The sequence below is a fragment of the Triplophysa rosa genome, linkage group LG5, assembly GCF_024868665.1.
Source record: "Triplophysa rosa linkage group LG5, Trosa_1v2, whole genome shotgun sequence".
Classification (NCBI taxonomy): Eukaryota; Metazoa; Chordata; class Actinopteri; order Cypriniformes; family Nemacheilidae; genus Triplophysa; species Triplophysa rosa.
In genome coordinates, this window is record NC_079894.1 from 1648437 (window position 1) to 1673501 (window position 25065).

A 25065-nucleotide genomic window follows, 5' to 3' on the forward strand; every position below is an offset into this window, starting at 1 on the left:
GTGCAAACATATAACGTTAATTAATGTGGTGTTTCTAATTACGAGATAACAAGCAGTTTTACAAAATACATAACTCTGGAGTTTTCACCAATAAAATATGTAACACTACATTTTATTACAAAATTATATGTAATATCTAATTATATAGTCAAGTCAGATTTATTTTTATAGCGCTTTATTTGTATTGTATCAAAGAAGCTGTACCCAAAAAACTAAAACAAAAGAAAAAACACGTTAGCCAAACATAGATTAAATAAAGATATAACCTTAAAAAGTTGTCGTATTAAATACACTGGAAAGCTTTCCGCAACATCTCTCGAGACCCGAGCAAAAAGTCGCATGATTCGTATCCAGAACATGATTCATGATGGCATACGCCTAGCCTTAATACCGCTCCGAAGCGGTATAGGCCCTTTTCACAATGACATCACTTAACTTCCGCCTTTTCGCAAAGCAGTGTATCATAACATCCGTCTTGCAACAAACAAGAAGAGGAATAAGAAGAACTTCCGTTTTGCCGTCGCGCTGGAATTTAACAACAGTGAAAAAAAACTGACAGAACACGTATTCAAGTACTTGCTAGTACCTAGCACCTTCGCTAACACAAAAAGAAAAGAAAACAAAACACTTACCTTCATAATCAAACAGGTACTGTTCAACAAAGAATTTGTATCCTTTCTCTAGCTTTGATCTTGTCGTTAGTGAAAATTTGTCTGCAAGACGTTGTACATCATCTAGCCGTATTTGTGGCAGATGTGCAAGAGACTTGGTAAACTCCATTCTGAGGCGCTAGCGAAGTAACTTCTTCTTGAGTTTTACTGGCGGTTGGCAAACCAGCTTATAGGTGCATTACCACCACCTTATGAACTGGAGTGCTAGCGGAAGTACCGATACACTGCTTCGTGGCAGAACGGAAGATGCGTGACATCATGTGAAAAGGGCATATTCAAGCAAGTGTGGGTTTAGTGTGCGTTAAGCGCACTGCACTTTGGCATTTGCACTTTGGCATTTTTAAGACATTGAACACACTTACGCTCTTCCTTCCTGTCACGAACACACGCTCTCAAGTGGCCAAGACCGCAAGTGGGGGTATTTGGACGCAGCCTTACTTTTGAAATTTGAAATAGATAAGTGTCCATCCAATCCACACTCATGAATCTTGGCGGAAGTAGTAGACCATCCGAGTATTTCTCGCCACCTGTTTAAAGAGGGTTTCTGACATACTATTCATGACTCATATTCATTTTCGCCTACTATATAGTTGGAAGTAGGTGATTTCGGACATAGCCTTAGTCTAGGACTCCATATCCCATCGTGCATTGTGTCTTGTGATTGTCAACCGGTTTCACCTGTGTCCTATTTCCTGTTTGTTCCCTGCACTTCTGTATATATATTGGCTGTGTCCCAAATCAGGGGCTGCGTGCTTTGAAGGCTGCATTTTAAGACCAATTGAATCACAGCAGTGTGACTGAAGGCTGGTAAGGCTGTCCCGATTCAAAGTTTGCTTCAAAAGCAGCCCCAAAATGCGACCTTATTTCCGCAGGTTTTGAAGGATACAACAAATGTATCCTTCACAGCTTTGGCTATCCCGAGTTCCCTTTCTGTCGGTCTCTCGACGTTGTGTCGAACCGACAGAATGGGGTTCGTCTTGAGAACCTATCATCTTCTGAGTATTTTGAAAAGGCCAATGAAAATTGGCGAATGAAATTTGCATGCCGGGCTCCTCCCCGGATGTCCGGGTATAAGAGGGAAGCCGGCGTGCTCATTCATTCACCTTTTGTTCTTCAGAGCCTACGCATCTGATGAGCTTCTCTACGATCTTGGGTGATCATTTTTCTGCTGGAATCTACGACGTGGACAGCGGACGGTCCCTTCCTGCAGTGACTCTCCCCTGGGCGTCTCGGCAGTTCCGGAGGTGTTCGAGCAAATTTCCTTTTCTAAAAGAGCAAATTTCTCCAGCGTGGCTTGTCCCGCTGTTCTCATGGGTGCAACACACTCATCGAGGAGGGGGACGGACACGATGCCTGCTTCCAGTACGCTGGGGCAGACGTTGTGGATACGTCCTGCCCGCACTGCGGGCGGTGACAATTCAGACATTGCGTCATGGGTGGCTGTGTTCCCACGGGACTCAGCCACCACCTCGTTTGCTCCCCGTTCTGTGGCGGCAGGACTACGGCCCCGCCGTCCTCTACGGCGAGCAGCGAGGGTGATATGAGGATTACTGTGAGCGATAATCCGCCAGCCGCTGGCTCACGGACCGTTCGCACCTCGTCTCGCTCGTCTGATCGTCCCCCAGGAGACGGTCCCACCGTCTTACTCCTCAATCACGTATTCGGACACGATGTGTGAGGATGAGGTCTTGCAGCATCGGGGGGTGACATACTGCCATCCGACTCCGACGATTGATTGGGCTCCCTCCCTCGGGGGGTCGAGCCCAGGAAGAAGCGGGCGTCGAAATGTCAGCCATGCTTTCCCGGACCGCCATGAGTGTTGGGTTGCAGTGCACGCACTGCCTCTCCCAGCGCTCGTGGCTGGCTACATGGCGCCTTGGGTCTGAGCCCCCCAGTGCCGTGTTTACCGGAAGTGCATGAGGAACTTAGTAAGACCTGGAAACGCCCCCTTTCCGGCACGTTTGACATCAAACAAAGTTCTGTCACCCTCTCTTCCCTTGAGGTTGAGACAGCTAGAGGATACGTCGATGACCCCCAGGTGGAGTGTGCCGCCGCGGTGCACCCGTGCCCGTAGGCGGCGGCTACCTGGGGGGGGCTCGACCTAGACTCCTGTCCAAAGCATGTGCGGTCTCGACATCTCTGGTGTTGAGAGCTTACATTGCGGTGGACCAAGCTATCTCCTCTCTCCACGCTATGGCTCCTGCCAGGCCAGGGCGTTGAGAGAGCTCCACAGGGGTAAGACCGACCCAGCGCTTATGCAGGAACTCCGTGCCGCCACTGACCTTGCTCTACGGGTGACCAAGGTGACCACGCGGACCCTGGGTCGGACGATGTCCACACTTATGGTCCATGAGAAACTCCTCTGGCCGAACCTTGCGCAGATGAGTACGCCGAGAAGGTCCACTTTCTCGACGCACCCGTCTCGCAAGGAGGGGGCTGGTTGGTGTTACTGTCGAGCCGCAGTTCTCGACAGTAAAGAAGCAGTCCTCCCGTGCCACGACTCGGCTGCCTCAGACGTCGAGTTCCGTGCACCGTCTGCTTCCCAGCAGCCCTGGTCCTCATCAACGCCCTCCAGTTCTGGCGCCCCCCCCACTCAGGCGGCCCCCTGGAGGAGACAGCGAAGAGGAGACCATCGCCCCATCAGCAGCGGCGGAAGTCGCCCTCATGGGAAGACCTCAGGGAGATTGAGGCTACCATTGGGCCCGACCCCAGCAACATCGCTGGGAAATCGGATAGGGACGGATCCTGCCCCGTCTCACCATCTGCTGGCCCCCTCCGGGGGGATAGCGCTCACTTACTCTCAAAAGAGAGTCTCCTCTCTCTCTGGGTTATCACAGCCGCTCCCACCCTCGGCACGAGGGTGGATGGCAACTCAACGTTACGTCACGGCAAAGCGCAATGTCGAGTATAAACACCAGCCCTCAGCACTCTCAGTCAGACAGTGTGTTGAGCTGCGTAGTCGCCAGGCAGGAAAAACAGCAGAGCCGATCTCCTCCCCGGGGGACCTCCCCCGGCAAGGAATCCGTACTGCTAGCCATCGAACCACCCCCCGGGGGGACGATGAAGAAGATCGAACCTTCATTCCCCCTGTACAGTTCTGGGAGACTGGCCGGGTTCCCAGACTGTCAGGCTGACTAGGGAAGACGATCCGTCTCGGCTACGTGATCCAGTCGCCCGCCCAAGTTCAGGGCATCATATTTACCTCAGTCAGAGGCTAGGATGCTCCCGTACTTTGGGCCGATGTCGCCACCAGCCGAGATGTTCAACGGGTGTTGCAGCCCGTACTTCATTGTCCCCAAGAAAGGAAGGGGGCTGCGCCCTATCTTGGATCTGTGTGTTCTGAACAGGCACCTACACAAGCTGCCTTTCAGGATGATCACGCAGAAGCGCATCCTGATGTTCGTCAGGTGTCAGGACTGGTTCATGGCAATCGACCTGAAGGACGCATACTTTCATGTCTCGATCCTCCCTCGACATCGGCCATTCCTACGGTTCGCGTTCGAGGGACGGGCATATCAGTACAGGGTCTTCCCCTTCGGTCTGTCCCTGTCTCCACGAGTCTTTACGAAGTGTGCGGGTACTAAACTATCTCGACGACTGGCTCAGCTTGGCGCACTCTCGAGATCTGTTGTGTACACACAGGGACCTGGTGCTCCGGCACCTAGATCGGTTGGGGCTACAGGTCAACTGAGAAGAGCAAGCTCTCCCCAATGCAGAGCATCCTCTTTCTCGGTATGGAACTCGACTCTGTCCTCATGAGCGGCCCCGCTCACCCCCCGCCCGTCGGGGGGTGAGACCCGCGACGAGGAAGCCCATGCCCACGCAGCCTCCCGGACGCAGTGCGACTGACTACAGAGCGCGCCCGATCAGTGTTGAACTGCCTGAAGCTCTCAGATAGTCAGCGGTCCCCCTGAAACAATTTCAGAGGCTCCTGGGATACATGGCATCCTCGGCGGGGGTGGTCCCCCTCGGGTCGATGCACATACGACCGCTCCAACACTGGCTACAGAGTCAGGTTCCTTGGAGAGCGTGGCACACCGGCAGCAGGCGTATGGTCATCACACTTTTCTGCCGACGCACCCTAACCCCCTGGTCTCCCATGACCTTCTTGCAGACAAGGGTCCCCTTAGGGCAGGGGCCAGGCACGTCGTGGTGTGACGGATGCCTCCTTGCAGGGTTGGGGTGCCGTGTGCAACGGGCACGCAGTGTCGGGGAGGTGGACGGGCCCCCGCCTGCGTTAGCATATCAACTGCCTAGAGTTGTTGGCTGTGCTACTTGCACTGAGGAGGCTACTACCTCTTGTGCATGGACAAGCACGTGCTGGTCCGGTCGGACAGCACAACTGCCGTGGCATATCACGCTCACGGCAGCTAACACGACTCGCCCGTCGCCTCGTTCTTTGGAGTCAGCAGGTGATCAGCTCCCTGCGAGCCACACACATCCCAGGCGTCCTGAACCAGACAGCCGATGCGCTCTCTCGTCAGTTGACGCCTCGTGGAGAGTGGCGACTCCATCCCCGCACAGGAGGAAGACCCAACCTATCCGTGTTGTGTCCAGTACGCCCACTGCGCCTCTACTTGGACCGTACGCAGAGCCCAGAAGCTCTGAGCAGCTCTTTGTCTGTTTCGGAGGTCAGCAGAAGGGAGGGCTGTCTCCAAACAGAGGCTGGCGCACTGGATCGTGGATGCTGTCGTTATGGCATACCGATCTCAATTCGCCCCTGCCTGTTGGGAGTGAGGCACACTCCTCATGGGCACTGGCTCAGGGCGCCTCTCTAGCAGACATCTGCAGAGCTGCGGGTTGGGCTATGCCCAACAACTCCATGAGGTTCTAATACCTACGCGCAGAACCAGTGTCAGCCCACGTCCTGCAGGGCAAGGTGTAGGACTGGCAGCCGGTAGTGCGTACGCCTGCGAAAGCCCTTCCCCCTTCCTCTAGGGGGATCAGCGGCTATTACGCCTCCCCTCTTTCCCCCACTGGGTAAAGAACAGGCATTTTCTCCATCACTAGCACCTTCCTCGGGGCAGGCTGGGCAGAGCAGCCCTGCCCCCTTAGGCTGGGGAACAGTTGAGTTATCTCCCACATAGCTCTAACCGGACCTAGTGCTCCAGACGTGGTAACCCCAAACCCACCCGTGGGCGGTTCCATCTGATGTATCCTCATGAATGAATGGTTCCCACCTCGGCAACCCATGACCTCCCTAGGTGGACTCCCACCTTGCGGTTAACTCCTTCAGTCCGCACATTTTCCCATGAGTTCTCCCCTGATGGTGAGACCATTAGTGGTGTCTCCACTAATTCCTCCCTATGGTAGGTAGTGGTCTCTGTAGCGTTTTTCCCCCGGGGGGAATAATGCTTACCCAGTGGCGCTTACGGTGCCGGGCGGCTTCTCGCTGTTAGAGAATCAAGGCCTCCGTGGCAGGGGCTTCCCATCTTTTCGCAAAAGCTCTGGGACCCCTACCTCTCCACTGGACGGTTACAATTTCGCGCTAGCGCTTACGTCTGACTCGCCCAGGCCAGTCAGCGTCGCTCCACTAGAGATTGTGACGCGGCTCAGCGCTGTGGCGTTTTCTATAGGAACCCCAATCTGTCGGTTCGACACAACGTCGAGAGACCGACATAAAGGAAACGTCTTGGTTACGTATGTAACCTCAGTTCCCTGATGGAGGGAACGAGACGTTGTGTCCTTTATGCCACAACGCTGGCCGCCCGCCGCAGCGGTCGAGGGATGCTCTCAGGCTCCTCACCCAAAAGGTGAATGAATGCAGCACGCCGTCTCCCTTTTATACCCGGATATCCGGGGGCGGAGTCCGGCATGCAAATTTCATTCGCCAATTTCATTGGCCTTTTCTAAACTAGTCAGAAGTTGATAGGTTTTCAAGAGCGAACCCCATCTGTTGGCTCGACACACTGTCTCGTTCCCTCCATCAGGGAACTGAGGTTACATACGTAACCAAGACGGTTTCACCTTAGGACAGGTGCACTATACCGAAGTTTAACTTCTCCGTCTCCATCACTCTTCTGGTATCGGCGTAAGCTCAAACTCGCACCCATTATTGTACTGGAGTAATTTCCGGTCGCGTTTTTTTCCTTGCAATGTTTTCATTATTGTTTTACTCAGTAACGGATGTGATTTTAAGTATAACGAAGTACAATACATCACACAAATTATACTTAAGTACAAGTAAAATTACAGATTTTAAAAGCTACTTAAAAAAGTACACAAAAGCCTACTCCATACAGTAACGCGAGTAAATGTAATTTGTTACTTTCCACCTCTGGACATGAGTATGAATGCCTAATTTCATAAATAAGGAATTAATGGCAATTAACAAATTGCCATTAATTCCTGATGGCCAGTTTTAACAATCATGTTTTAAATATTAGCTTAGTATATTTTAAATATTGCTCAACATTATTTTACTTAGGAATTTACTTAAGTCACTTAACAATATTTCAATTCATTTCTCACATGCACAGCGGATGGGAAAGTTCTTTAACTGGTCATTTGCACAACTGTAAAATATAAAAAATGTGGTAAAATATGAATTATAATAAATGTAAATTAACAGTAGGCTATAGAAGTAAGGCTTACCTAAAGAGTATTCAAAATTCAAATGAAATAGTTGGAGCCTTGTGCTTCAGACATACAGACTTGTTAACAATGTTTTTTCGTTGTGAATTTTAGTTGTGATCATTTATGTTATGCTTTTGCATTTATGTTGTTCTATTTAAATAACTCTCTGGTCTGGCTAAGCGTGAATGTTGCTATATGCTGTTTGGTGATGTTATTATTTGATGTTTTCTGTCCTACACTAAAAAGTCCAGCCCCAAAGGGGAATTCACACAAGCACGTGATTTACTGGAAAACAAAACTCTATCTTTCACTTTGTACATTCTGTTTGGCTACTCATTGCATCATGTGATCTTTTACACGCCTTTGTTAGAAGTGAAAGTCTCGTCGTTTAGTTAAAGCTTGCTTCTGAGGGAAGCGTATTACATTGCCTATACTCTGTTCTTCTCGGTAAGTGTTCAAGTTACAGCCTAATTTTAAATATGACGTAAGCTAAATGGTCAGGTGAATGAAAATCTCAAACAAACCAAAATTTGATATTAGGTATAACTTCTGTTTTTACTTTGTGAAAGCATTAATGATAAAAGATTGTTTATAGATAGATATCACATCATCCTGACAAATAGCAGATTGTCCTATTGTACATCGTGAAATGTGCTGTCGGATTGTAATGTACTTTTAAACCAGTGGTTGTGTGAGTCAGCAAGGATTGCTTGTTTATTTAATAATGATTCACTTATTTTATTTTATGTCCATACTTTTTAATTTATTAGCAGTGATTCTCTGTTAACTGTTGATCTCATAGATTTTATACAAATGTCACTGTTTTTAGGTCATTATAAATAAAAAAACTTACATGCCTATATCTTTGTTTGTGCTGCTTGGGTAACTTGTGCTATTGTTGTTATTCAATTTAGACTGTTTTTCGATGGAAATGTCTTTGAGCAAAGATATAAAGCACCTTCAGATGATGGAGCAGGTGTGTCTCTTTTCATTAGTAATTTTGCTAGAAATAACGTGTGTACAATTCATTTTATGTGATTTTATACTTGTTTCAGAACATAATGCTGCTGTTGATCGGTAAAACTGGATCAGGAAAAAGTACCACAGGAAACATCATCTTTAATAAAACTGTGTTTGAGTCGAAAAGGAGCTCTTCATCAGTGACCAAAGTGTGTCAAATACACACTGATGCTGTTAATGACAGAAGTGTGACAGTGATTGATACTCCAGACTTCAGATTCTCCACTCACACTGACTTTGATTCAGACTCTGAGCTGAAGAGAGCTCTTGAATTATGTTCACCAGGAGCTCATGCCATCCTGCTTATTCTGCCTTTAAACACTTTCACTGAGCAGGAGATGGATTTCATTAGTTGGTTTGTGCAGATGTTTGGTGTTGAAGCTCTCAGATTTACTCTAGTGCTCTTCACTCATGCAGATGAGAGACACATGAGATCACTAGGAGAACTTATCAGGGAAAATACTCAGTTGTCTGATTTCATTAGTCAATGTGGTCAGAGATATCATGAATTTAACATTAAAGCTCCAGCAAACAGAGAGCAGGTGACTGGACTCATGGAGAAGATCAACAGACTGCTGTCTGACAACACAAACATCTGTTACACACTAGAAATGATGCAGGAGACTGAGAGGAGAAGAGAGAAGGAGAAGAAAGCAGAGGAGGATAGGAAAGAGAGAAAACATCAAACTGAATTAGACAGAGTCAGAAGAGAGACTGAAATACGTGTGAGGAGAGAATGTGAAGAACAAAAAAGAGCCAAGCTGGAAAAACAAGAGTCTCTTTGGAAGGGGTTCAAACATCTGTTTGTTAAACATATAAAGCTGAAATCTGTCTGTATAATTATGGTTTTTGCTGTAGTGACAGGAGGTGTTTCTGTGTGGAAGAAAGACTTTTCAAATGGATGGATGTTCACTAATGGTTTCTGTACAGGAGGATTAGCTTCAACTGTCGGAGTTTGCATAGAAATTCTTTGGAAATTGATGTTGAAGAATCAGCATGTCATTTCATCTTCTCGTGAGCGTCCCAGTGCTCTTAGACAGTTATTGCTGAAGACAGGAGATGTTGCGTGTGCTGCATCTGCTGGAGCTGTGATTGGTCACTTTCTCGGAGGAAATGTGTTTCCTGTTACAGTGTTAGCAGGTTTGGCTGGAGCTGCTGCAGCTTTTACAGCAAAACAATGAAGCTGCTGATGTTTTACAGTTCATGATAAAATAACCTATAGGCAATGTCAGTAGTTGGATATTCATTGTGTTGTTTTCTGCTTTAAGAATTTTTGAAACACAATGTTTATATGAAATGGAGATGATGATAATGAAGATGATGAAGTGATGTTTACTGTGTCATGTCATTTTTAAAATGAAGACTTACACCGAATAAAACTGATGTAATCTGCACTGCTCACTCTCATATTTATAGTTACATGTAGCTATAAAAACAAATATCAGAAGGTAAACCAAAATATCACCATTAAACAGAATTGGTCCTTTTTGTTTCAAAATCCCAGCACATAAAATGAGGGTTGATAAGCAGTTGGGAACACTGTGTTTATTACTGTGTTCACCCTGACATCAATTTGTTATTATTTTCATTATTATTACTATTTGATATGGATATTTATTAGATATTTACACTGTAAAAATATTTCCATGTTTTGACAATAGAACATTGTTTTAGTGTTTACCCATTACAGAAAATTCCTGTGTTCAGAGAACTCAGGTCCCAATTTTGTCCTCCAATAAATAGGCCAAAAGAAAAACACAATCTGCAACAATTATACATTACAAATTAATAACAACATTTTCCCATTCCTAATGAGGGAGATTACATATATAAAATGCATTAGTACATTCTGCATGTATATATTTTCTTAATATAAAGTTTTCCCTTTTTCCTAGAGTGACAAAACTCTATTACATCAACGAAATAGGCACAAAATGAATTACTTAAATTATATATGTTAATAATTAATTACTTAAATTATACGTTAATAATTCAAATCAACTTGTGGGAAAAAAATAGCAATGAGTATATGGCATCGCTCACCATAGTTAGCAAAACTAGCATCACAGCGCTGTTAGCCGCTATCTTATGAACTTTAGATCACAATCACACAAAAATGTAGCGGGATAAACTTCAATACAATCACATTCTGACTTGTATTTTTTCCAGATGATGATACAATGACAAAATATATATATATATATATCAAGTGAAGTTAGATTGGATCTATTCTCTCATCGCATTTTTCTTCCGATATGCTCTCTCCATACACACGCTAGCTCCGCCCTCTTAAAGGGCAATACCAAATTAAAGCAACACTGACTAAGAACCTTAGTGTGAAAGTTAGACGGGTTACACAAACAGAGCGAATTTATAAAAAATCATTATTATTACCTGATAAAAAATAATCAATATTAAAATAATCAATTAATAAAAAATTGAGTTAACAAAACAAACACAGATAAACCCTGACAGAAAGATTTTTACATGTTCTAAAAATGTGTTAACCAGGGTATTATTATGCTGTTGTGTGTTCTCAGTGGATTTAGTGTGGTGTCGTTGTTGCTATAAACTGTTATGGGTGGTTACGAAACGAAAGTTAAAAGATCCCACCCTCTATGATTTCTGGTCTCTAGCTTCCTATCCACATTTGTAAACATTCTCTCACCGAGTCATTCAGAGCAGTTCTTGAGTTATTTTATCGCTGAAAATATCCCTTCTCCGTTGAACATTATCATTTACTTCATTTAAATACTTAAAAACAGGGAGGCTGACTGCAACCTAAGCTGAAGGAAAATATCCTGCACATTCTCTTTAATCGCATGTGTCTTGGCTTCTTCACTAAAGTGAGTGAATTGATCTTTGTCAAGTCTGTAAGTCTGTAGTCTGTTTTTGACTTGAATTTTAAAGTAGCTCTTTGCAGCTTAGTGTAAATCCTACACTGCTCATTTTCATTTAGTATAATTAAGTTGTGGAAATAACAGGAATAAAAACTTGGATGGCAAAATAATTTGGGAATTATTGTCATTAAATTGTCGAAAAACTATGTCTATTTACATAACAGTCTATTAACATAAATGTTGTGTAATCATGTACAGTAAATTTACTTTAAATTATGTATAACCATTTTGTGCTGTCTGATATTTAACTTAAATTAAAAGTGAAGCAGATTAAGGAAGATGACAGAACATCTCACTCTCACTTTTAGACAGGGTCATAATGTGCAAGTATGAATTCTGCCTGGCAACAACATATGTCACAATTTTTGTTTAACCATAATTCCACTAGATACATTTATTATAACGCATACAGATTGTTGTAGTCTACATCTGGATAATTTAATAAGAACCCTTACAGAAAAGACACACGAAATTCACATGTGCAAAAAACACATGTGAAATGTGTGTTTTTGGAACGTTTTGGTGTGAATTCCATGTGAATTCCCACGTGAAACCCATGGGATAACATATGCGACATGTCTCCACATGTGATCACATGTTCTTCACGTCACCACATGTTGCACATGTTATCCCATGGGTTTCACGTGGGAATTCACATGGAATTCACACCAAAATGTTCCAAAAATACACATTTCACATGTGATCACACGTGTTTTTTGCACATGTTAAACACATGTTGTATACATGTGATCACATGTGAAAAACGTGAAATTCATGTGTCTTTTCTGTAAGGGAAGTAAACAACATTTTCCACCAGTGCTTATTTTTCCCCATAAAGAAAAATGATATATAGAAATATATGTAAAACACATATGACATCTGCAACATATATTTCAAAATATTACAAACATGGCTGTTTTCATATATGTCACACATTTTTCGCCAAAACAAAAAATATACAGTTTGAGTCATATAGCTAAAGAATACAGCAATCCTTTAACTAAAACCGCAGCACTTCCTGTAACAAAGACTACATTTACATGTACATTAATAATGCGATTATAATAGGATTTTGGCAATACTGCGATTACACTTTATCTCATGTATACGCAATCATTTGTTTTAAATATCAAATCAAATCACTTTTATTGTCACATCACCACAGCACAAGTGCCTTGGTGAGTGAAATTCTTGAGAGCGTGCTCCAGAAAGTGCAGAAACAATTTACATATAGACAGTAATATTTACATACTTACAGACTTATACAGATGACAGTGTACAATATACACATACATATACTCAGTACACACAGTGTACTATTTGACATACTTACAGTTAGCAATACACATTATACACTATATGGATGGTATTCAGTGGTAGCAGATAGATTGTTGCATTAGTGTAGTGTGTACGTATAGTCCAGTTTGAACTGTGTTAGAGTTAAAGTGCAATGTGTGGCATACCGTAAAGTGGGAGTATGCTGTAGGGTGTGTTAGTTCTGACTGTTCATTAGCCTGATAGCCTGAGGGAAAAAGCTATCCCTCAGTCGGCTAGTGCGGGATCAGATGCTGCGGAAATGTCTTCCTGAGGGCAGCAGAGAGAGCAGTCTGTGGGACGGGTGGCTGGAGTCACTGATGATCCTCCAGGCTTTCCTTATACACATAAAATTCCATCAGGTCGATTGCCATGAACCAATCTTGACATCTGATAGATGCCAGGATGCGCTTCTGCGTGAGCATCCTGAACGGCAGCTTAAGTAGGTGCCTGTTCAGGGTATGCAGATCTAGCAACCCCCGCCTTTTTTGGGGACGATGAAGTACGGGCTGTAAGACCCGTTGAACATCTGGGTTAGAGGGACGAGCACGATCGCTCCCTTCGCCAGAGGGGTGACAACCTCGGCCCGAAGCACGGGAGCATCCTTGCCTCTGGTGGTCTCTCCGGAGGGGGTCGAAGACGACCAGGGCTGCTGGGAAGTAGACGGTGCACGGGACTCGACGGCCGGAGGGCGGCCGAGTTGCGGCGGGGGAGGATATGCTTGATAGCCTTTGTCTTCTTCTTTACTGTCGAGAACTGCTGCTCGACAGTATCACCGAACAGCCCCCCCTTGCGAGATGGGTGTGTCGAGAAAGCGGACCTTCTCGGCGTCACTCATCTGTGCAAGGTTCGGCCAGAGGTGTCTCGCCTTGACCTCAAGTGTGTCACCACCACGCGGTCACCTTGGTCGCCTGTAAACGAGGTCGGTGTCGGTGCGGAGTTCCTGCATAAGCGCTGGGTCGGTCTTACCCTCGTGGAGCTATCTCGACGCCTTGGCCTGATGCAGGATGGCCATGGCGGAGAGAGGAGGCAGCTTGGCCCGCAGCAGTGTAAGCCAGAGACACCAGAGATGCCGAGAACCTACATGCTTTGGACAGGAGTCTAGGTCGAGCCCCGCAGGTGGCAGCCGTCAGCGGGCACACGTGCACCGTGACGGCACACTCCACCTGGGGGACATCGACGTATCCTCTAGCTGCCCCACCATCGAGGGAAGAAAGGGCGACAGAACTACTTTGACGTGGATGTGCCGAAAAGGGGGTGTTCCAGGTCTTACTGAGTTCCTCATGCACTTCTGGTAAACACTCCAACCCAACGCTCACGTTGGGTTGGAGTCAGAACTTCTAAACTAGTCAGAAGTTGATAGGTTCTCAAGGGCGAACCCCATCTGTCGGTTTGACACAACGTCGAGAGACCGACAGAAAGGGAACAGCATTTACATCTACACCTTTCAACATCAAAGCACAAGTCTTGTGTTCATTATAAAACACCACAACAAAGAAAGACAAGTTAAAGTCAAGAGTCAACAGCCCAATGAAACACTGATCACATGCTAATGCTAAATGTGTTTTGTCCATATATGACCATGTATTCTTTAGCTATATATGACTTATATATTTATGTATTTGGAAAAATATTTTATTTTTTATATTTAATTTAATTTAATTTATATATGAAAGCAGCCATGTTTGTAATCTTTTGAAATATATGTTGCATATATGTACAAGTATCTGTGAAAATCATACATTAACATGTGTTTTACTTCTTTTTCTATATATCATTTTTCTATATGGGGCATACCCTTAGCTGGCCATGGAACTATAAAGCTTTACTTGAATAAATCTATCTTTACCTTTAGCTTTTACTTTATGAAAGGGACCAGGAATACACTTTAATTAGCAAACAGCCTGTCATATTTCATGTCAAATGTGATTACAATGTGTGTTTTGTCCATGTTTTCTTTTAGGGCGATCTGCTTCTGTCTCACGCAGTGAAAGTGAAGGTTCTGAATTGCCAGTGCTTGTGACACAAAGTTTGTGGTACAAAGAGTAAGTAAAAGCTCTTCCCCACCCCTGTTTGCAAATTTCTTTGAACTGTTTGCCTGATTAGGGAGGGGGGATGGGGCTGCTGACATCAGCTGTATACATTTTTTGAAAGTTTTTGTGTTTATTAATATCACTTTGAATGTAACATTCTGCGTAATTGATTGACTACTCCATATAGGAATTCCTAGTCTGTATAATATGTTACCTGTGTTTCTCTTTCTATGTGTGCTTCTCTGTGCTGTGTGTGCGTGCGTTTGTGTGTGCCACATATAATTATTTTTTTATGCGTATGTGAAATGGGAGTGTATTTATTCACTTTGTTCTTCTTACTTTGATTTTATAATTTATAGTTTCATGTTTTGCTTATAGTCAATATGTTTCATGTACAGCTGCTGTATAACAATGAAAATGGTAAAAATCGCTTTATAAATCAATTTGAGTTGAGAGAAATAAAAAAGATAAAGTTTTTCTCCATAAATGTGATTCAAGTTCCTTTAAGTTTCTTCTGGTTCTCCCGATTCACCCAGTGAAAGATCAACTGTAAAGACCTTTTATGACAATGTTTTTAAAAACTATTTAAATATCCTCATTTAAATAAGGCCTAGTCCAGGTTTAAAATAATCCCTGTCCAGGAACATCCCCCTCAACCACCCCCCCCCCCTCCCCTCTTCCCTATATATGTAAGTGATACATATTTTTTTTAATTTAAAGGAAGTTCACCATTTCCATTTCCATTGTAAAACTGTTATTACAAAACAGAAAAAAATGCTTATTAGTAACCATGAATGTTATGTAGCCTAATTTGTAAGTAAACAGCTAGATATTTCTGTTTTCAAAAATAATACTTTACATGAACAATTGACATGCTCTAGTGGATGAAAATATGAAAATAAACTCAATTATGTTACTTAAGTAATATGTTACTTACAGACGAATAGTGTCTCAGGCAATCATAGATAAGAAAACTAGTTGCACCGCATAACCACCATGTGTTAAAGCCTGCTTTCTGCTTGTACTAAACAAAAACTTTGAACACCCCTTAGGTGGCAGTAAAACATCCAAGAAATTACTTCAAAATAACAGTCTTGACAAAAAAGGCACATTAATTGGGTTTAAGCATGAGTAATATTGTTTCCTTTATCTTAAACAGAATTGGTATTTACTGTTAACCGTAATATATTAGTAAGTTTTAGTAGTATAAGGTAACACAGAAAATGACATGTTGTAAAATAAGTGATTGTTTGATCTTTTTTCTTTTATATACAGTGCCAAATAATCCTCAGCAAAGAATCCCCATCAACAGTCATGATATTCCTGTCGCCGATCGTTTATCCAGACGGATTGTTCTTCTGGGTAAAACTGGTGTTGGGAAGAGTGCAGCTGGAAACACAATACTGGGACAGAAGGTGTTCAGATCTGTCATGGGAATGAACGCAGTAACCAGTGAATGTTCAGAGGAGCATGGCATTGTTTCAGGCAGATCTGTGTCTGTAGTTGATACTCCTGGATTCTTTGACACACAGAAGAAACCTGATGAGTTAATAACAGAGATAGGCAGAAGTGTTTATTTATCCAGTCCAGGACCGCATGCATGTCTCATTGTGTTTAGAGTAGGTGACAGATTCACTGAACAGGAGCAGGAGATTCCTCAGAAGATTGAGACGTTGTTTGGTCAGGAGGTGTTAAAATACTCCATCATTCTCTTCACTCGTGGAGATCAGCTAGAAGACAGGACCGTAGAGGAGCTCATTGAGGAGAACGGAGATTTAAGACGTCTAGTTGATCAGTGTGGTGGCAGATATCACGTCTTCAACAATAAAGATAATAATAACAGAGAGCAGGTGAATGATCTACTGCAGAAGATTGATGCAATGATAGAGTTGAATGGAGGAGGACACTACAGTAATCAGATGTATGAAGATGCTCAGAGATTTAGACAAGAGGAAGAAGAGAGGAAACAGAGAGAGACAAAGAGGACAGATGAGAGAGTGAGAAGGGAGACAGAGGAGAGAGTCAGACCAAAGTACGAAGGTCAACCAGAACAAATCAGCGGATTTCAGCGGTTTTTATCCAAGTATAAGCATCCTCTTTTTATGGCAGCCATGGCAGCTGGTTTTGTATTTGGTGGAGCTGCTGTTGGTGCCGCTGTTGGTGGAGCTGTTGGTGGAGCTGTTGGTGGAGCTTTTGGTGGAGCTGTTGGTGCCGCTGTTGTTTATGGAGATGTTGGTGGAGCCGTAGTTGGTTGAGCTTCTAGTGGAGATTTTTAAGGAGTTGCTGGAGCTTATTTTTAAAATTCAACTTATTCTCAACATTTAAAAAAAATATGACTGTTGGATTCAGTGTCTTTAACGTCACAGTTGATAAATGTATTTAAGTTCAGTTGAAGTCAGATTCATTTCTTTATTTTGATCATCTCAATGGTTTTTGTCTCCTGCTTTTCCTTAGGCTGTAAGAACTTTGGGAGTGTAGGTGACTAATTTTGAATATCATTAAAGAGAAATCGGATATAGAAACTTTGTACTGATTTGTATTTGATTTCACTAATAACTTAATTATTAATTATAATTATTTGATTAACACAATTTCTACTATCCACTTTTGTTCTTATCAAGAATGTGTCTGAATGTATTCCATCAATTAATGTATTCCAGTTTATGAATAATTTCTGTAACTGTCACATGATGTTTCTTTGGCTTTTAAAATAAAAAATAGCCTTCTCTGTTTATTAGTGGTTCCCTTTCTGTCGGTCTCTCGACGTTGTGTCAAACCGACAGATGGGGTTTGACTTGAGAACCTATCATCTTCTGACTAGCTTTGAGAAGGCCAATGAAATTGGCGATTGAAATTTGCATGCCGGACTCCGCCCCGGATATCCGGGTATAAAAGGGAGACGGCGTGCTGCATTCATTCACCTTTTGTTCTTCGGAGCCTTCGATCTCATAATGCAATTTAGGATCTACATTGATCTTCGATTACTGCTGAATTCTGAACGATGTGGTGCAGCGGACTGTCCCTTCCTGCAGTGACTTCCTCTGGGCGTCTCGGCAGTTCCAGAGGTGTTTTCTTTCTCTAAAAGAGCTAAATTCTCTAGCGCCGCATGTCCCGCTGTTCTCGTGGGTGCAACACACTCATCGAGGCGGGGGACGGACACGATGTCTGCCTCGATGTCTGTGTCTGGGCACCCGGCACGCTGAGGCAGCCTTTGTGGATATGTCCTGCCCGCACTGCGGGTAGATGACAATTCAGACGTTGCGTTCACGGGTGGCTGTATTCCCTCGGGACTCAGCCACCACCTCGTCTGCTGCCCATTCCGTGACAGCAGTGGCTACGACCCTGCCATCCGCTACGGCGAGCAACAAGGGTGATATAAGGATTACTGTGAACCTAATCCGTCAGCCACTGGCTCGTGGACTGTTCGCACCTCGTCTCGCTCGTCTGACCGTTTCCCAAGAGACGGCCCCACCATCTTGTTCCTCAATCACGTATTCGGAAACGATGCGTGATGATGATGAGATGTCCCTTGCAGCATCGGAGGGTGACTTACTGGCATCTGACTCCGATGATTCCTCGGAGCTCCCTCCCTCGGGGGGTCGAGCCCAGGAAGAAGCGGACGTCGAAATGTCAGCCGTGCTTTCCCGGGCCGCCGTGAGCATTGGGTTGCAGTGCCCGCACTGCCTCTCCCAGCGCTCGCGGCTGGATACATGGTACCTCGGGTTTGAGCGTGGCTCCAAGCCGCGCCCGCCCCCAGTGCCGTGTTTCCTGGAAGTGCATGAGGAACTCAGTAAGACCTGGAACGCCCCATTTTCGGCACGTGCACGTCATACTTGTTCCGACGTCCTTTCTTCCCTCGATGGTGGGGCAGCTAGAGGAAACGTCGATGTCCCCCAGGTGGAGTGTGCCGTTGCGGTGCAAATTGTGCCTGCAGGCGGCGGCCACCTGGGGCTCCCGCCCAAAGCATGTAGGATTTCGGCATCTCTGGTGTTGAGAGTTTACACTGCTGCGGGCCAAGCTGCCTCCTCTCTCCACGCTATGGCCATCCTGCAGGTCCATCAGGCCAAGGCGTTGAGAGAGCTCCACGAGGGTAAGACCGACCCAGCGCTTATGCAGCAACCCCGCACCGCCACCGATCTCGCTCTACGGGCAACCAATGTGACCGCGCGGGCCCTGGGTTGGGCGATGTCCACACTTGTGGTCCAGAAGAGACACCTCTGGCTGAACCTTGCACAGATCTCGCAGGGGGGGGGGCTGTTCGCTGATACTGTCGAGCAGCAGCTCTCGACAGTAAAGAAGCAGACAGAGGCTATCAAGCATATCCTCCCCCGCCGCGCCTTGGCCGCCCTCCGGCCGTCGAGATCCCGTGCACCGTCTGCTTCCCACCAGCCCTGGTCCTCTTCGAAGAGGAGACCACCACAACGTCAGCAGCCGCGGTGGAAGCGGCCCTCATGGGAAGACACCAGGTATGATCGAGAATACCATCAGGCCCGAGCCCAGCCATTCCATCACTGGTTGGTTGATCCAGGACGGTTCCTGCCCCGTCCCAACAGCCCACTTTCTTACAAAAAGAGTTTCCTCTCTCTCTGAGTGTTTATCACAGCCGCTCTCACCCTCTACACGACGGTGTTCGGCAACTCGACGTTGCGTCAGTAGCCCTCAGCACTCTCAGTCAACGGTGCCTTGTGCTACATCATCGCCAGGCAGGTAAGTCAGCAGACGCTTCCCCACAGCGAGGGATCCACACTGCCAGCCATCAAACCACCCCCTGGGAGGTCAATGAAGCAGATCATACCCCTAGCCCCCCTGTCTCGGTCCCTGGGAGCCTGACAAGAGCTTCCCAAACCGTCACGGTGGCTACAGGATACGATCCATCTCGGCTACGCGATCCAACTCGCCAGACGCCAGCCCAAGTTTCGGGGCATCCTCTTAACCTCAGCAGAGGCATGGATGCCCCGTGCTTCGGGCCGAGGTCGCCACCCCTCTGGCGAAGGAAGCGATCATGCTCGTCCCTCTAGCCAAGATGTCCAATGGGTTTTACAGCCCGTACTTCATCGTCCCCAAAAAAGGCGGGGGTTGCTAGATCTGCGTACCCTGAACAGGCACCTACTCAAGCTGTCGTTCAGGATGCTCCCCCTCAGGGAGAGAGGTGTGCGGGTACTAAACTATCTCGATGACTGGCTCATCTTGGCAGACTCGCGAGATCTGTTGTGTACACACAGGGACCTAGTGCTCCGGCACCTAGATCGATTGGGACCACAGGTCAACCGAGAAAAGAGCAAGCTCTCCCCTGTGCAGAGCATCCTCTTCCTCGGTATGGAACTCAACTCTGTCTCCATTACAGCGCGACTGACTACCGAGCGCGCTCAGTCAGTGTTGAACTGCCTGAATCTTTTCAAGCAGTCAGCGGTCCCCCTGAAACAATTTCAGAGGCTCCAGGGACACATGACATCCTCGGTAATACCCCTTGGGTTGATGCACATGTGACCGCTCCAACACTGGCTACAGAGTCGAGTTCCCTGGAAAGCATGGCACACAGGCAGCAGGTGTATGGTCATCATGCCTCTCTGCCGATGCACCCTAACCTCATGGTCTTCAATGACCTTTCTACGGACAGGGATCCCTCTCGGGCAGGTTATGAGGTGCGTCGTGGTGACGATAGAAGCCTCCCTGCAGGGTTGGGGTGCCGTATGCAATGGACGGGCCCCCGCCTGTGCTGGCATATCAGCTGCCTAGAGTTGTTGGCTGTGCTACTTGCACTGAAGAGGCTAAAACCTCTCGTGCAGGACAAGCACATGCTGATCCGGTCGGACAGCACAACTGCCGTAGAGTATATCAACCACCAGGGTGTCATTCGCTCATGGCAGTTAACACGACTCGCCCGATGCCTCCTCCTGTGGAGTCAGCAGGTGATCCGCTCCCTGCGAGCCACACATATCCCAGGCGTCCTAAACCAGACAGCCGACGCACTCTCTCGTCAGTTGACGCCTTGCGGAGAGTAGCAACTCCACCCCCGTGTAGTCCAGCTCATTTGGGTGCAGTTCGAGCAGGCTCAGGGAGACCTGTTCACCTCCCTGGACACCACCCATTGCCCGATATGGTATTCCTTGTCCGAGGCCCCCCTCGGCATGGATGCTCTAGCGCACAGCTGGTCGCGGGACAAGCGGAAGTCACGACGGCGTACCGGTCCAAAGATCGCCCATGCCCCTGGCAGTGAGAGCTCACTCAACCCGGAGTATAGCCTCCTAGTGGGCACTGGCTCAGGGCACCTCTCAGACAGACATCTGCAGAGCTGCGGGTTGGGCTACGCCCAACACCTTCGCGAGGTTCTACAGCCTCTGCATAAAACTGGTGTCAGCTCGAGTCTTGCAGGAATCAGGTAAGACTGGCGGCTGGTAGGGCATACGCCTGCGAAAGCACCTTCCCCCTCCTAGGTGGGTCAGCGTGCTATTTTCGCCTCCCTTCTTCCCCCACTGGGTGAAGAACAGGCATTCCATCCATCACTAAGCACCCTTCCAGGGGACAGGCTGGGCAGAGCAGCCCTGCCCCTTTAGGCCGGGGAACAGTTGAGTTATCTCCCACATAGCTCTAACCGGACCTAGTGCTCCAGACGTATAACCCCCCAGCAGGGCGGTTCCGTCTGATGTATCCTCATGATTGGTTCCCACCTTGGCAACCCATGACCTTCCCCAGGTGGACCTCCACCTTGCGGTAAACTACTTCAGTCCGCACATTCCTCCCATGAGTTCTCCCCTAAATGGCGAGACCATGTTGGTATCTCCACTAAACTCCTCCCTACGGTAGGAAGTGGTCTCTGTAGCGCGTCCCCCATTTGAGGAAGTAGCGCTTACCCAGTGGCCTTACGGTACCGGGATCGCTGTTAGAGAAACAAGGCCGCCACCCGTGAGGGCCGAAGGCAGGGGCTTCCCACCTTTTTAAAAAGCTCTGGGACCCCCTACCTATCCACTGGTGGGTTACAATTTCGTGGTAGCGCTCACGTCTGACACGCCCTGGCCAGTCACCATCGCTTCGCTAGAGATTGTGATGCGGCACAGTGCCGTGGCGTTTTCCATAGGAATCCCATCTATCGGTTCGACACAACGTCGAGAGACCGACAGAAAGGGAACGTCTTGGTTACGGATGTAACCTCAGTTCCCTGATGGAGGGAACGAGACGTTGTGTCCCTTATGCCACAACGCGTGCTGCCAGCTGCAGCAGACGTGAGAGGTCTCAGGCTCCTCAGCCCAAAGGTGAATGAATGCAGCACGCCATCTCCATTTTATACCAGGATATCCGGGGGCAGAGTCCAGCATGCAAATTTTATTCGCCAATTTCATTGGCCTTTTCGAAACTAGTCAGAAGTTCAATAGGTTCTCAAGGGCGAACCCCATCTGTTGGTTCGACACAACGTCTCGTTCCCTCCATCAGGGAACTGAGGTTACAACCGTAACCAATACGTTTTCTAAAGTGTTTCAAAACCCACGTGGTAATATCCTTTACAGAATGATGTCTGTTTTTAATGCAGTGCCGACTGAGGGATCGAAGGTCACAGGCATTCAGCATTGGTTTACGGCCTTGTCGCTTACATGCAGAGATTGTTCCAGATTATCTGAATCATTTGATGATATTATGGACTGTAGATGAAGAATACCTAAATTCCTTGCACGTTGAGTAACGTTGTTCTTAAACTGTTGGAGTGTTTGCTCACGCAGTTGTTCACAAAGTGGTGAACCGCGCCCCATCCTTGTTTGTGAATGACTTAGCCGAATAGGACGCTCCTTTTATACCAAATCACTGTTTTCTAATAATCTCGTTCACCTGTGGAATGTTCCAAACAGGTGTTTTTTTTAGCAAACCTCAACTTTCCACATCTTTTGTTGCCCCTGTCCCAGCTCTTTTGGAACGTGTTGCAGGCATCAAATTCAAAATGAGTGAATATTTGCAAAAAACAATAAAGATTATCTGTTTGAATATTAAACGTCTTGTCTTTGTGGTGCATTCAATTAAAAATGAGTCAAAAGGAATTTGCAAGTCACTGTATTCTACTTTTATTTACATTTTACACATGTCCCAACTTCATTGGAATTGGGGTTTTTACATTTATGACCTCTTTGTTGTTCAGGAAAAATAATAAAATAATAAATAAATAAATAATTTCCAGATCTTGACCAGATATTGACTTAATCAATATCTGGTCAAGTCCTTGACTTAACTCCTAAAGTCTATAGTTGTGTTAAACTGACAGTTTAGAGGTGCTAACACATTTGGACAGGCAGAGAGAACATGTTGGGCATGTGCTTTAATCAAAAGCTAATTGACGACCGTTGTTAAGAATGTGGACCAGTAATATACTGGCACTACATGCCTAGCAGAGTCCCCCGACATCTTCCACAGGCAGAAGAAAATCAGACAGGATGAAAAACACATATTTGTTAAATGAATCTTTGACTTAACACTTGAACACTAAACCTTTGTCAGAGCACATTGCCTTGTTTAGTCTAACAAAAACTCACATTCGGACCCACTCTTCCATGACCAGGAAGAACATGTCCTTTAATAAAAAGATAGTTTATGGCACATTGGTAAGAATGCAGACCAAAGTCTCAAACACTTTCATCATTTGGCAGATTAAAGTCTTAAACCTGGAACCAACTCACTCTTAAAAGAAACGTCACACACAACAACAGGTCATAAAAACCACAAACCTAAACATTAATTACCAGGTCGTAAAAACACACAAACATAACCTTTGTTTGGGAGACGTAACGTTGATAAGAAGACAGACCCAAAGTCTCAAACACTTTTCATCATTTGTCAGATAAAAGTCAAAACCAACTCGCTCTTAGAAGAAACGTCACACACATAAACATTTAATTTATATCTCTCTAATTTACAAATCTCCCACAGCACATCATGTTGCCAGGTAAAAAGACAGCCAGGGTGAACGCACCGTCTTGGTTTGGGGGTGGAGGGGTGTGTGGGTAGGAAGTGGGACAGAGGATCCCCCAACATAGCTGGAACTACATTTTCATTTTAACAACTTCAAAATACTATTTTATCTTATTTAGGTTAATCACTATTTATCTATTTTATTTAACATCAGTGCTTCTTATTTTCTTTAACTCATATTTTATTGCTTCATTCACAGACATTATGGTCAAAGACCAAGCATTCTCAAACCAAATCCTTATCTCTTCTGCAAAGAAGGGGGTGTGAAACAAGGAGGTCTGGAAATTATAAACACTTTTCCTGAACAACAACAAAGAGGTCATAAATGTACACAGGATGCACGATCAAAGGGGTCATAAACATGCACCTGGCAGGGGGTCATAAATTATGGGTAATAAATCACGTTTTGACATTCGATGTATCATATCGACTACTAATGCTGCCCTCTGATCTACACTGTTAAGATTTAGAAAGCCGTATATTTTACATAAACATATCATAGTACTGTGTGTAATAGTCTACTTTCAACAAACAAATGGCTTGGACATTATGCGTACCAAGAATAAACAGTGCAAAGAGAAACATTTTCCTCAAAACCATCTCTTATATTTTAAACAGACCTTGAAATCCATGCAAGTTAGTCAATTCGAGAGTTTAGCTTTTATAATTGTTGTCGATGCTAAGGAGGAGCTTGTGGGTGAAGTGAAACACTGGGTAGCTGTTACACCCTTGTGGTTTCTTTCAGCTGCCTTACTGGTCTTAAAACTTAAATAGTTTAATTATTATGGATTTTTCTCTTATAAAAGCAATAATCAATCCAATTGTATTATTTATGCCACAATGCATGCTGGGTACAGCATAGAATCTCATCCCAGCATGCATTAGTTTTGTTAAATAATTGCCTTGGAATTATAAACGGCTGGGCCCATATTCATGAAAAATCTTAGTGCAAAGAGTTGCTCCTAAAATTCTAAGAAAATTCTTAGAAATGTGGGCGTTTCCCCTTAAAATTAAAGAAAAGATCCTAGTAAAGAAAAAAGTAATTCATAAAGCATCTTAACCCTTAAAAGAGCTCTTACCCCTGTTTCACACATACTCCGTTTGCAGTGCGTTTGTGGTCTGGCAGTGCGTTCTAGGAGCAGTGCGTCTGCAGCAGTGCAGCGATCGTTTCCGCATCCAGTCTATTTTTGCTGTACAGCACGGACCGTTTTAAAGTGATAGCACATGTATCATGCTCAAAATGAACACGAATTGACACAGAAATGCAGTAATTTCACCATAAATGCATATAAATGAAGTTTACTACCTTTTTGATTTATGTTATTTGTTTAATTGAGCAATAAAAGCAGATTAAAATGTTGTGTGGTACAAATATTCTGCAGTGTTTATATTGCAAGAGGAAGGTGCTTGATGCAGATAGTGACAAGCAGGTGGTCCAGAAAGTACAAGACGGCAGCGCGATGGATGACACACGGCTAATTATTGGGAAATACAAAGTGATTTATGACCCCCAGGACTGTTTTTATAAAGACATGAATGCTAAAGAAAAGGCATGGGAGGCAGTTTCATCGGCCACTGGAAGGGATGGTAAGTTATTTTTAG

At 45.4% G+C, this 25065-nt stretch overlaps 2 protein-coding genes across 3 annotated transcripts; both read left to right on the top strand.

Annotated features, from left to right (window-relative positions):
- Window positions 1–7582: 7582 nt before the first annotated feature.
- On the top strand, window positions 7583–9596 carry LOC130553869 (GTPase IMAP family member 9-like). The gene is made up of 3 exons (XM_057333073.1): window positions 7583–7694; window positions 8162–8223; window positions 8303–9596. The coding sequence occupies exons 2-3, from the start codon at window positions 8173–8175 to the stop codon at window positions 9446–9448; spliced, it is 1197 nt and encodes a 398-aa protein (XP_057189056.1). The 5' UTR covers window positions 7583–7694; window positions 8162–8172; the 3' UTR covers window positions 9449–9596.
- Window positions 9597–10887: 1291 nt separating this feature from the next.
- Window positions 10888–17255, top strand: LOC130553875 (GTPase IMAP family member 9-like). Of its 2 annotated transcripts, none has more exons than XM_057333082.1 (3): window positions 10888–11140; window positions 14445–14526; window positions 15790–17255. In XM_057333082.1, coding segments are annotated over exons 2-3 (981 nt in total). In that variant the 5' UTR covers window positions 10888–11140; window positions 14445–14525; the 3' UTR covers window positions 16770–17255. The 2 variants fall into 2 exon arrangements, with proteins under 2 accessions (XP_057189065.1, XP_057189066.1); XM_057333083.1 differs by having other exon boundaries at window positions 10888–11111.
- The last annotated feature ends 7810 nt before the right edge of the window (window positions 17256–25065 follow it).